We start from the raw sequence: 12820 nt of genomic DNA on the forward strand, positions 1-12820 counted from the left end.
CCTTCCCATCCTCCCCCTGTCCCCCCACCCAATCCTCCCCACTCCTGCTCTCCTCCCCCCCACCCAAAAAAAAGACCAAAGTCTCTTCCAGCTTTTTGGTGGTTAATGGCAGACAAGAATCTTACCAACTTTCTTGCCCAGGCTGGCTTCAAACCAAGATCCTCAATCTCAACTCCCTGAGTAGCTAGGATTACAGGTGTGGGCCACAGGCACCCAACCCTGTTTTAATTCTTCAGTCTAGTGGCAAATGCAGCTCTCCAGGATTGCCCAAATAATCTTCATGTAATTTCACCTAAGTTACAGCAGGATCTAGGTGATAGATTGTCACAGAATCACCATTTATCATGCCTATTGCTCTTCTGAATATGTTATTTACCTTTCCCTGTATAAGAAATTGCAGAGGAAATTATGTAATCACTTAATCACAATAAAAAAAAAAGAACCTCTGGGAAGGGAGGGAGGGAGGGGATGGTAGGGGGAAAACAATGGAGGGGGTAACAATGTTCAAGAGGAAGTGTACTCATTACCTCACTCATGTAACTGTAACCCTCTGTATAGTATCTTTACAATAAAAAGAAATTGCCGAGGGCTGGGAATGTGGCTTAGTGGTAGAGTACTTGTGTAGCATGCATGAAGCCCTGGGTTTGATTCCTCAGTACCATGTAAACAGGAGAAAAGAAAAGGCGGAAGTGGTGCTGTGGCTCAAGTGGTAGAGTGCTAGCCTTGAGCAAAAAAACAAGCTCATGGACACCCAGACCTTGAGTTCAAGCCCCAGGACTGGCAAAAAAAAAAGAAAAAACTAACTCTCCCAGATTGCAAGTGAATATTATCCTCACACAACAGAACTGACTAATGTATTTGTCTCATAGTGAATCACCCAGGATCCTTGTTTTTGTCCATTCTGTATGCTAACAGAAATCCTAATACAAATGCAGATTCATTGTGCAATGAGATATAAGATATTAGATTCTGGGGCTGGGAAGGTTCAGTGGTAGAGTGCTTGCCTTGCATGCATGAGGCCCTGGGTTCGATTCCTCAGCACCACATAAGCAAAAAGAAAAAAAGCCAGAAGGGCCCTGTGGCTCTAGTGTTAGAGCGCTAGCCTTGAGCTGAAGAGCTGAGGGACAGCTCCCAGGCCCAGAGTTCAGGCCCCATGACCGGAACCCCCCCAAAAAAGATAATTAGATTCTACATAATTTTTTTTTTCGGTCATGCGGCCTGAACTCTGGGCCTGGGCACTGTCCCTGAGCAGTTCATCTCAAGGCTAGAGCTCTACCACTTGAGCTACTGCGCCACATCTGGCTTTTCTCTTTCTCTCCCTCTCCTCTCCCTCTCTCCTCTCTCTTTCTCTTCTCTCTCTCTCCTCTCTCTTTCTCTCATCTCTCCCCTCTCTCTCCTCTCTCCTCTCCTCTCTCTCTCTCTCTCTCTCTCTCTCTCTCTCGACAGTGCCCCAGCCCTGAAGAAAAGATCACAGAATGTAATTTTCTTGTTAATATTCCACGTTGCAGAAGTGATAGAAAATGTGGATGTACTAATTAGGTTTTTTGTAGGGCTTGGAGAATACCTACCTACTCACCATCTTAACTCATTAAATAATGTAATCAGATTATCAGTGATAACTTGTTTATTCAGCTACAAAATAAAACAAGTAAGAAATATCTCCCACAAAGACACAGTTACATAGTTTGAAAGAGCAGATTTTAATCCAGCTTAAAATGATGTTTGTTGAAAATCGTGTCAGTTTTTCCTCTTAAAAGCTGACAACATAAATTTTCCTTCAAATATTTAAGGATCTTTAATCAAGTGATTTAGCCAGTAGTGCTTATGAATTGTTCTAGATGCTTTATACAGCTATCTTCCCTCTCAATCTCCCGGTTAACAATAATTTCAAATGTCAAAAACAGACTTCAGAAACAGTTAGAATAAATTAGAATAAATATAAAAGTTGATAAATTTTAATAAATACCAGTGTTCCCGCTACTGCTATTTTGCTCATAAATAAGCTAGAGCTCTATTATCAAAGGATGCCAATTATTCTATACTGCCAAAAATAGAATGAAAGGCTTCAGATAACAATAGCTACATTTAGCAAAGAAACCCTTTTCCAATTTATGGGTTGTTTTTTTTTTTAACTTTCTAGATACTAGAAAAGGAGATGTGCCCTGACCTTGTTGCCCCTTTTTCCCAGGACTTCTCTCAAAATGGCAGAATTTTAACTTTCAAGCAGAGATGTTGGCAGCTCCCCGCCAGTAGAAAGTTGTATAATTCTCTTACCAATTGAAATAGATAACAACAATGTTAACTTTATCTTAATAATTATTGTTCATGTCCAGTGCTATCATTTTAATTAATTAAATAAAAGTCCTAAATTATCATCTTACAGTGCCATGAATCACCTATCAGTTATGGAATGAATTCCTTAAGAATTGATTTAGGTTTGTGCTTAGGAAAGTTGTTCAATTTTCTGGTAGCTTTTTTTTTGGTAACAGTTTCTAAATAAAGGACATAGGTCTCCAATAGTTCTTCCTTTTAATAAGATAGGAGATTTAGTTAAACCATTAGATTAATTTAACAGAACTTCTCCAATACAAAATTGTAACCTATTAAAATGGATTTTTTTCCTTTTAGGAGTAGGACTTTAAACAAGTACAGACTGAAGTCTTCATGGTATTTGTGATTCTTTATTCTGACTGGTGCTGATAGAATAAATAAACTCAGTTTGTCATATATTTATCTGTAGAGAATACACTATAAAATATCTTCTGTTGGGAGTTGTTTGTGTGATGTAGCCCTGGACCACCTTAGCAGAGGGGCAGAAGGTTGCTGGCACCCTGCTATAACCTCCTAATCCACAAACTGCCTATGGGGAATGTGGTTCTTGAGCCCATAAGGTAATGGTTTCTAGTCCTGCATATCCCTCCCTCCTGTATGAGCCATTCAGATTTTTTAAATGTTTTTAGGTGGACATGTAAGGGCTCAGAAGAAAGTTAATAAGTTCCTTGGGAATTTTTTGTTTGGTTGGTTGGTTGGTTGTTTTGTCTGTTGTGGGGCTTGAACTCTAGGCTTGGGTGCTGTCCCTCAGCTCTTCAGCTTAAGGTGAGCACTCTACCGCTTGAGCCACAGCACCACTTCTGGTTTTCTGGTGGTTAATTAGAGATAAGAGTCTCACAGACTTTTCTGCCCAGATTGGCTTTGAACTGTAATCCTCAGATCTCAGCCTCCTGAGTAGCTAAGATTACAGGTGTGAGCCACATGCACCTGGCCCCTAGGGAGTTTTAATCTTCATTTCACAGCTGACCAGTGAGTGAAGTTGTAAATCTTGATCTAAGAGCATCTCCATATTCTTGGTGCTAAAACTTTTATCAGAGTCCTAATGTCTTACTCTTACACTCTGCCACCCTTCCATTGTTGCTAGATGGTGATCCTCAACAGATTCACAGGCTTCTCACAGGGAGTTCCTGGTGCTTAGGCAGGCCAGTCAGAAGGGTAGTCCAGCCCTAACACCGGGCCTCAGCAGCAGGTCTGGACTCCAGGTGCTTGCGCAGGTGCTTCGCAAACTCCATCTGGGTCTGTGATAAGACCTGATTGATGATAGTCTTTGGCAGCCACCCCTAGAGTAGAAGATAAGAGCATTTTGCCATTTTGTGGGTACTGTTCTACACCTTTGCAGCCAGTCACAAACATTTACAGGTGCAACCTTGGAGTTGTCACACCACAGTCACAGACAGTACCGCTTTGCTGTTCTGCTTCTGTGATAGTGTCAAAAGCATAGAATTTGCTGTCAAGGTAGAATCCAGCCCTGTTTTCCAAGCTAGAGGACTCTGAGGAACTTACATGACCTTTCTCACACTTAAGAGTCCTGGGCTTAACGTTGCCTTCTTCTAAATCATAGTTGTAGACTAAAATAACTGCTTTTTGGTTTTTGGGTTTTTTTTCTTTTTCTTTTGGAGACTGGGTCTCCGACTGTGGCTCAAGTTTGCTCAGCTCTTACTCTTGCTTCTCCTGTCTGAGTACTGGGGTTACAGAACCAGCAATAGCTCCTTGACTTTTTAGAACTGAAATTCGATAGAAGAGGTAAAAGCAAGCCATTGTAGGCTTCCAAGATGGTGGATGGCACTTTGACCATATTCCACTTCCTTGCCTGTTCCAACAACGTGTGATTCTATCAAAATAGAAAGGCCAGGTAGCTCACACCTGTAGCCATAGCTACTCAGGAAGCTGAGATCTGAGGATTGATGTTCAAAGCTAAACTGGGCAGAAAAATCCTTGAGGCTGTCTCCAGTTAACTAGCAAAAGGGCTGAACCGCAGGTGTGGCTCGAGTAGTAGAGTACCAGCTGTGTGAGAAATAATCAATTGGGAGCTTGAGGCCCTGAGTACCAGAAACTGGCAGAAGGAAGGGAATTCTTCATGTTCTATTCAGAATAAGGAAGAGCCTGTTTCACTACCACCTCTCCCCAAAGCCATTTCCCATGTTTCTCACCTTGAGGTCAATACTGAGCAGCCAAGTAAGTTTGGTCTTTGAAGGACTTCCAGCTAGTGGGTGAAGCACCATGCAGGTGGGACCATGCTCAGCTCTGGCAAAGGAAGAGAAGTCATCAGGAAAACAAATCGGAGTTCTTACCCTGACAAATTATACTAACTACATTTCTTGAGTACCTTGTCTATTTAATTTCATCTGATTGTCTATTTAATTTCATCTGATACCCTTTACCAAAAGTAATAGTAGTTGGCATGAACAAAGGTTGGAAGTAACTGAAGGCCCTTTGGTTGATAACTGGAGAGATAGGAATAGGGAACTTAGCAAACTCAGACGGCTTCAGTGTCCTAAGGGGTATGGGTTTTTTTTTTTCTTCCTTTTGTGCCAGTACTGAAGCTTGAACTTGGCCTTGTACGATTAGATTTATTTTTGAAGGCTGGAGCTCTACCACTTGAGCCAGACCTCCAGTCCCAGCTTTTGTGCTGGTTAATTGGAGATAAAGAGGCTTAGGTTGTTTGTTTTTTCTGCCTGAGCTAGCTTTGAACCATGACCCTTACTTTGATCATTAGGATTAGCTAGGATTATAGGTATGAGCCATGGTGCTCAGCTGTTTCAATATTTTAATTATCAGTATTGCTGTATCTAGAGTACCAGCTGGACTTCAGCCTGCCTTTTGCTTTGGAAAATTATGATGGTCCTGAACTTAAAGGGTTAGAACAAACTAGTTAGCTGATGAAATGGAACCATTGTGGTCTTTCTTACTTAGGAAGATGGCTTTTTTTGTAAAAGGAAACTGAGGGTAGGCTAGTTTCTTGGAGCTGGGTTTCAGACCACAGCGAGAGTACATATACATTAGTCTGTGTTAGGAGAAGGGAGTTTGGAGGCTGCTGTAATTACCTGATGACACCTTTCTGCTCAGGCATCTCTCCAAATTGTGTGGCCATGCCTGCCAGCACACAGGTGGAGCCTCGGCGCTTGGCACAGCGCACACTCACAAAATCACGGGGCCCCACCAGGTTTCCTGCAGCTTCTGCAGCCAGCTCATGGGTGATAACTGTGTCTTTTCCAATCCTCTGCAGGACCTAGAAAATCACAGGGAGCTAGTCACAGCCAGTGCTGGGGCTGAGCACCACCCACAGCATGGAGACTCTTGGACCTGCCGGCCTTTCAGACTGGTCTTTCTCATGGTCCCTGCTACTTATACCTGAGCTTTTCTCACCTTGATCTCCTTGACATTAGGGTTCCACTCTCCCATTGCCTCCATGCGTTCTACCAGTTCTTCATAGAGCCTGTCCAAGGGCTGGTCCACCACCACCTCCAACCGGAACACTTTGCCTACATCTGGGATCATCTTACTCAGTACTTTGTCCCCATTTTCCTGCAGGGAGAGAAAGGAATCCCCAGGGTGAAGGTTAGAGAAAAATATTCCTAGTCAGGTCTCAGACATTACCAGCCAATATAGAAGGGGACCAGTGAATGGAAGTCCAGAGCTACTTGTGAAGGCTTACTATTGTCCCAACACCCAGGAGGCTGAAGCAGCAGGACCATGAATTCGAGGATAGCTTGGGCTACATGGACTCTCTTGAGCCCCCCCCCCAAAAAAAATTAAGCTGAATATGGGGGCACCTGGATCTCTGTCTGGTTAGGATCTTATGTAGGAAGTCACTGCTACACCAAGCCTCACACATCTGGCTGGAGACTCACCTGCTCCAGCCTCCATCCCACCTCTTTTTTTCTTGGTGAAATACTGGTGGTGTAAATAGGTCCAACTGAAAAGCCCTACACATGACTTCAGAAGATCCTGAAAGAGACCAGAAAAATCTGGTCTCCAGTTAATTTGTATATATAGAATGTTGATCTTCAATGATTTTTTTGGCGGGGGAGGGGGGGGAAGGGGAGACACGGAGGCAGACTATAGGCTCATACCTATAGTCCTAGCTACCCGGGAGACTGAAATCTGAGAATTGCAGTTCAAAGCTAACATTGCAGGCAAGTCTATGAGACTTATCTCCAATTAAATCACAGAAAAAGCTGGATGTGACACTAGTTCAATTGGTAGAGTGCTAGCCTTGAGCAGAAGGAGCTCAGGGCCAGTGTCTAGACACAGGTTTCAAGCCTCAGGACAGGCCAGGAAAAAAAAAAAAAAAGTGGAAGTGGAGCTGGGGCTCACATGGTAGAGCACTAATTATATGGGAAAAAAGCTCCAGGACAGCACTCATGATGTGAATTCAAGCCCCAGGACTGGAACAGCAACAGTGATTGTATTTTGTTACTTAAATATACTGTTCCACAGCAGAAGAATGTGGGGCCAGAGATAAATCAAGGACTTCTAGATGAAAGCAGTGCTGAGCCTAGATCCCAGTTTCTTAACTCCTAAATATTATCTCTGTAACTGAGAACTTGAGCAAGAAGGTGTTTCATCTGAACTAGAGGTAATAACAGCACAGGACCTTTTGCTGAAGATAAGGCTACCAAAGTCCCCAATAATAGACCCACTTGCTAACCTGAGTCTTAATGCTTGATCCCAGTGAGGGTGAAGCACTGAAAGAGCCGAGGGCCCCAGGAAGCTGTGGGCTGCCTCTATTCTAGTCCATCCCTGCAAGCTTACACATGGCCTGGGCTACACAGGTGATACTATAGAAATGGTGAGAGCTTTTGTTAAACTGAGTCCACATTATATGGGCTCCATTAGCTAAGAAGATAGGGAAGACTAGGTGCCAGTGGCTCACAGCTGTAATTCTAGCTACTCAGGAGGCTGAGATTTGAGGATCATGGTTCAAAGCCAGTCCAGGCAGGAAAGTTTATAAAACTTTTACCTCCAGTAAACCACCAAAAAGCTAAAAGTTGAGCTGTGGCTCAAATGGTAGAATATTGAACAAAAAGCTCAGAGCAGCCAGGACCTGAGTCTAAGCCCCAGGAGTGGCATAAACACAAAATCTTATGGTGAAGAGAGATTGTTGGAGGTTTTGAGGCTTACCTTGCTGCCCAGAGACTAGTACATGAAGCAGGAGTCCCTGGAGCAGCCCTAGCTGGCCTTGAGGATGGCAGGGGATGGATCAGGAAGAGCAAGTTTCTCCACACACCCCTTACCTGCTGGTTCTCCTTCTTCCAGCCCTCCTGGTTGCTGAGGATGCCCAGGGCCTTCTGCATGGCCTCCTCTCCCTGCTGGATATAGGCCAGCTCCTGATCACTGTAGAGAGTCTCTTCCAGCCGAGAACCTGAATATATAGCCAATGAGAGACAGTGTCCTTCCTTTCCCTATGCTTCCACCCCTCTGATCTCTGGGTGTATTTGTTCCCCCCATGAAGAGCCAGAGCAAAGCTGTAGACAGTGGAGATGCAGGTTTGGCTTTGACAACTCTTAAGGTGGGAATATCCTCTTAAAAGTGGGAAGGGAAGGATAGGAGGGAGTCTGAGCCTCAATGTCATACACAAGAGATTCTGCAATGTCAGAAGCCTCATCACTCACCAAGTAGAGAGCTCCGCCGATGTCGAACCTGGTTAATCCATGCACCACTAGGGTCTCCCAGGGCTCTCCGGTTCAGCTCCTGACCAATGGCCAGCATAGCTTGGTGCCTCAACCCTGCAGAGAGGGAAGGAAATTCATATCATCTAGATGAGAGAAAGGACTTGCTTAGGAACTGATTCTGGGTAGGGATCTGAACTTGGGCCAGATAGGCAGTTTCTCAGTTCAGTACTTCTTATACTACAACACTTCCAGAGCTCAGGTAATTACCTCAGGGCAGGAGGGTCAGGCTTAGCCCTGCTCAGAGGCAAGGCTGTGCCATAGCTGCTGCAGTTTTAAGTCTATCAGAAAAGTCCTGCTGCGCTGCAGAAGAATACCAGATCTTCTCCTCTGAAGCTCAGACCTTTGCAGGAAAAAGCCACGTCTGAGTTTATAATCCTAGCTACTCAGAAGGCTGAGATTGAGGATCTCCATTTGAAGCCAACCCAGGCAGGGAAGTCTCTTAAGACGCCTATGTCCACTGAACTACCAAAAATGACAGAAGTTGGGCTGGGAATGTGGCTTAGTGGTAGAGTGCTTGCCTAGCAAGCACAAAGCCCTGGGTTTGATTGCTTAGTACCACATAAACAGATAAAAGCCAGAAAGGGTGCTGTAGGCTCAAGTGGTAGAATGCTAGCTTTGAGTAAAAGAAGCTCAGGACAGTGCCCAGGCCTTGAGTTCAAGCCCCAGAACTGACAAAAATGCCAGAAGTGGAGCTGTGGTTCAAATGGTAGAATGCTAGCCTTGAGCAAAAGAAGCTTGGGGCAGAGTCTAGGCCCAAAGTTCAAGCTCCAGGACTCTCTCTCTCTCTCTCTCTCTCTCTCTCTTGTGCCACAGAAGTAGCACAGAGTGGTTGCTTCTACTCTTCCTAGCTGTACATTGAAAATACTCCCCTGCCCACCAATTTTCACTTTTTGCATTGCTCTTCTGCTGACTCCCGTGCCTTTTTCTCCTCTTGCCCCTCTATCCTTCCAGTATCTCAGGATTGCCAACATTGCTTCTTGGACTCAAGGCTGGCCTCTACCTCTATTATTGTGGCCAAGACTTTTTTTTTAAATCAGGCCCTGAAGACAGGCAGGCAGAGGTAGTTTCATATGGATGTAAGGCAAGAGCTCTACCACTGAGCCAACTTCCCAGCCCAGTTTCATATGGATGTGTGTGTTTGTATGTGTAGTGTGAATATGTATGCCAGTTTTCAACCTGGGCACTATCCCTAAGCTTTTTTGCTTAAAGCTAGCACTCTGCCATTTGAACCCACAGCTCTACTTCCAGCTTTTTTTTTGGGGGGGTGGCAGAGAAGGAGTAGTTTATTGGCAAGAAGAGTCTCATGGACGGGGCTGAGAAGGTGGCTCAGTGGTAGAGTGCTTGCCTTGCATGCATGAGGCCCTGGGTTCAATTCCTCAGCACCACATAAGCTGGAAAAAAAAAAAGACAGAAGTGGTGCTATGGCTCAAGTGGTAGTGTGCTAGCCTTGAGCTGAAGAGCTGAGGGACAGCGCCCAGGCCCAGAGTTCAGGCCCCACGACTGGACCCAAAAAAAGAAAAAAAAAAAAAAAGAGTCTCATGGACTCAGGTAGTTTAAGCTCAATTAAAGCCCTAGAGTAGAGACTAGAAGTTATGGAATCTGAGCAGGACATATACAACTTAGTATCCAGTCCTGTTCTCCCAGAGGGAAGACAGATCCGGAGGGGAAGAGACTTGCTGAGGCTCCCACAGTAAGAAGCACACAACTGAGACCACAGTTTAATAGATCTGCCCCACTGTCCATGATATGCCCTGAGACTAGCCAGCACCAAGAATGCCTCCTGCATCCAGGGACCCACTCACCTTTCATGTTGCGCATATGTCTGTAGGAGCTCCCAGCACACAGCTTAAACGTTGCTAGAAGCATGTTCTCCTGGCCTATGCAGTGGTGGTGGTGGTACTGGTGGTGATTGTGCTGTGCCGCTGCTCTCAAGGGTGGCCTCTTTGTTCTTCCTGAGCCACTCAAGGTCCACCTGCAGCTGCTGCCTGGACCATGCACTCTGCACTTTAAATGCCTCCAGCTGAAGGCTGCGCATCATCACCAGGAGATAAAAAAGCCATCACTCACTGCACAGAGGCAGGGGTCAAGGCTAGAGTATTGCCTCATGCTGCTGTGTTGGCCATTTGTGGGGAGTGGGGGAGGAGCATTCGTAGAAGGGAAAGGCCTGTGCCAGGCACAGTAGATGGAGGAGAAAATCACAGAGACTGCTGAGCTGGGGAAACTTGATAAAGGGTAGATAGCACTTCTCTTTTTTTTTTTTAATTTTTTTTTGGGGGGGTCCAGTCGTGGGGCCTGAACTCTGGGCCTGGGCGCTGTCCCTCAGCTCTTCAGCTCAAGGCTAGCACTGTACCACTTGAGCCACAGCACCACTTCCGGCTTTTTCTTTTCTGCTTATGTGGTGCTGAGGAATTGAACCCATGGCCCCAAGCATGCAAGGCAAGCACTCTACCACTGAGCTACCTTCCCAGACCAGATAGCACTTCTCTAAGTTTTAAAATTCAGACTTTAAGGCTTGTTCTCAAGCTCCAGATAAAGCAGGTATGGCACTGAGGCTAAGCTACCAATTGCAAAGAAATGCCCAGCTGATTGCCATGGACCACCTACTGCCCCTTGAGGATCATTGCCCAGGAGAGTGAGCCAGAGCGATGCCTAGAGAAAGGAGTCAATGCCACTAAGGGCCTTCTGGACTCCTGTGCTTACGGATGGGAACCTTAACGTCCAGAAGATAGAAACAACTGGTGTTCAGGGTCACACAGATGGTAGTAAGCCTAAGGTCTAAGTCCTAAGGCCTTCAATTCATCTGAATTGAATTAGGTACCATTTGTGATTGACAACTTCCTTTACCAAGGCTCCATCCTGAATTAGTTCTTTTCTCTGGGGTTTGTGCTGGAGCAGATATAACCTCTGCTCCCAAAGCAGAGGGTATCCTTGACTTAGGCCACACTTCGTTCCTTTCCTCACAACTGAGGCTTTGTGAACTATGCTATGGGGCTTGGCATATATACAAAATTTCATCTCAGACTTCTCAGCTTGGGGGACCTTGTGGTACTAAGCAAGGACTCTTAGGCCTCCAACTTGCCTTTCTCAGTCCCAGACACACACACAGGCAGATCACACTGCTCTAACATTTTTTTTTTTTTTGGTTGGCCTGAGCACTGGTCCCGAGCACTGGTCCCTGAACACTTTTGCTCAAGGCTAGCCTTAAGGCTGTACCACTGTGGGCCACAGCACCACTTCCAGTTTTCTGGTGGTTACTTGGAATGAAGAGTCCATGGACTTTCCTGCCCAGGATGGCTTCAAACTGCAATCCTCAGATCTCAGCTTCTTGAGTAGCTAGGATTTCAGGCATGAGCTACCAGTACCTGGCTTTCCATTTCCTCTAAGAGTGTCCTTAAGGCTACTATTAAGCCAGATAGACTTGGCAAGAATAATGACAGTAGACAGACTCACAGCAGATTTGCTCCAATCTGGTCCTGTCTCATGTGTAAGTTCTGTGTCCCCCAAGACAGGAGAACTGGAAATAACATGAGTGGGCCTACCTTAAGCATCTCTATCAGATCCCTTCTTAGAAAACACAGGACAAGCAGAGCAAGTCCCATTGCTGTATTTCAACCCTGGTGAGGCAGTGTAAGGCTCCGTAAGCAGCAGGTGCCTGAAGGCACAAGTCTTTCCCAACAGTCCTGTTGCAGAGCCACCTCTGAGTACTTCAGGCTTCTGGAATGGCTTGTTCGTAGGCTGGCCACACACCCTTCCTATCAGAGCTGCTGGAGGTCAGGATCAGGATCCTTGTTTATGTGCTCTCTTGACTGTTCTGTGCTATTGCTATCTCCCAGGGCCAACCTGTCCCCTACTCCTGGTGCTCAGCTGTCAGGGACCAGAGTGGACTCTTGCTCTCTTTTGAGTGGCCACTTGGAAGAACCACTAGGGGGCACCACACCTTCTGCCTTAGGAATCATTCTGATTTGAAAGAAGGGGTGGGGCTGAGCGGGGGAGATGGTGGGAAGTGGGGGGTGGTTGTTGAGGGATAGGCAGTGCAGATAATGTTCAAGGTCCTGCTGTTGCCATCCTATGGGGAATTATGGCACTCTGATGAAGGAGGGGAAGTATGGGCTGATTGGCATACTGAGGCAAGTAGCTGTTACTGATGTCAGAGGCTGAATTGACTCAGACAGGGTGTGCTGAGTGACCTCCAGTGCCAAGGCTCTCTTCCTTTCTTCATTCCTCCAGTGATGAGTTAACTCTTGCTGTGCCTCTGAACAGGACGGCTGGAGTCAGGTGTGGAATGTGTGGTTTCTGAACATGGTTTAGATTCAGCTCTGCTTTTATTTCGGACTGGAAGGCAGGAAGGTGGGGGGTTCTGAAGTTTGAACTGAGGGACTGGGCTCTGTCCCTGAGTGTTTTGTGGGGTTTTTGTTGTTGTTACTGCTGTTTTTGCCGGTTGTGAGGTCTGATCTCGGCCTGGGCACTGCCCCTCAGCTCTTCAGCTCAAGGCTAACACTCTACCACTTGAGCCACAGCACCACTTCTGGCTTTTTCTGCTTATGTGGTGCTAAGGAATCAAACCCAGGGCAAGCACTCTACCACTGAGCCACCTTCACAGCCCCTATTTGTTTGGTTAAGGATAGCACTCTACCACTTAAGCCACAGTTCTACTTCTGGCTCTTTCACTAAGTCTCATGGACTTTCCTGCCCTGGCTGGCTTTGAACCACAATTCTCAGGCCTCCTGAGTAGCTAGGATTACACAATATGCCCCACTTTTAGCTCTGCTTTTTGATGAGGGCAGATTTGAAGAGAGTAGGAGAGGACCACTTCA

At 45.9% G+C, this 12820-nt stretch overlaps 2 protein-coding genes across 2 annotated transcripts in view; one reads left to right on the top strand and one right to left on the bottom strand.

Moving 5' to 3' along the window:
- Positions 1-2729, top strand: part of Ash2l (ash2 (absent, small, or homeotic)-like (Drosophila)) — a 40202-nt gene extending 37473 nt beyond the window's left edge. The window contains exon 18 of the mRNA XM_013026355.1: positions 2627-2729. The gene's annotated coding sequence lies outside the window, so the exon portion shown is untranslated. The remainder of the gene's footprint in view (positions 1-2626) is intronic.
- A 768-nt stretch (positions 2730-3497) lies between these two features.
- Positions 3498-9974, bottom strand: Star (steroidogenic acute regulatory protein). The gene is made up of 7 exons (XM_013025188.1): positions 9809-9974; positions 7947-8060; positions 7569-7696; positions 5698-5856; positions 5376-5560; positions 4482-4575; positions 3498-3611 (listed from the first exon to the last, which is right to left on the bottom strand). The coding sequence occupies exons 1-7, from the start codon at positions 9870-9872 to the stop codon at positions 3498-3500; spliced, it is 858 nt and encodes a 285-aa protein (XP_012880642.1). The 5' UTR covers positions 9873-9974.
- Between the last annotated feature and the right edge of the window lie 2846 nt (positions 9975-12820).

Source organism: Dipodomys ordii, unplaced genomic scaffold (assembly GCF_000151885.1).
Source record: "Dipodomys ordii isolate 6190 unplaced genomic scaffold, Dord_2.0 Scaffold4, whole genome shotgun sequence".
NCBI lineage: Eukaryota > Metazoa > Chordata > Mammalia > Rodentia > Heteromyidae > Dipodomys > Dipodomys ordii.

Bases quoted from the DNA above. Each gene is read 5' to 3' on its own strand.
- Star (XM_013025188.1), bottom strand. From the start codon at position 9,872: ATGCTTCTAGCAACGTTTAAGCTGTGTGCTGGGAGCTCCTACAGACAT. The intron at 5,561-5,697 runs GTGAGAAAAGCT...GTGATTTTCTAG, and splicing joins CTAATGTCAAGGAGATCAAG to GTCCTGCAGAGGATTGGAAA. The intron at 3,612-4,481 runs GTGAGAAACATG...CTTCTACTCTAG, and splicing joins TGCTCAGTATTGACCTCAAG to GGGTGGCTGCCAAAGACTAT.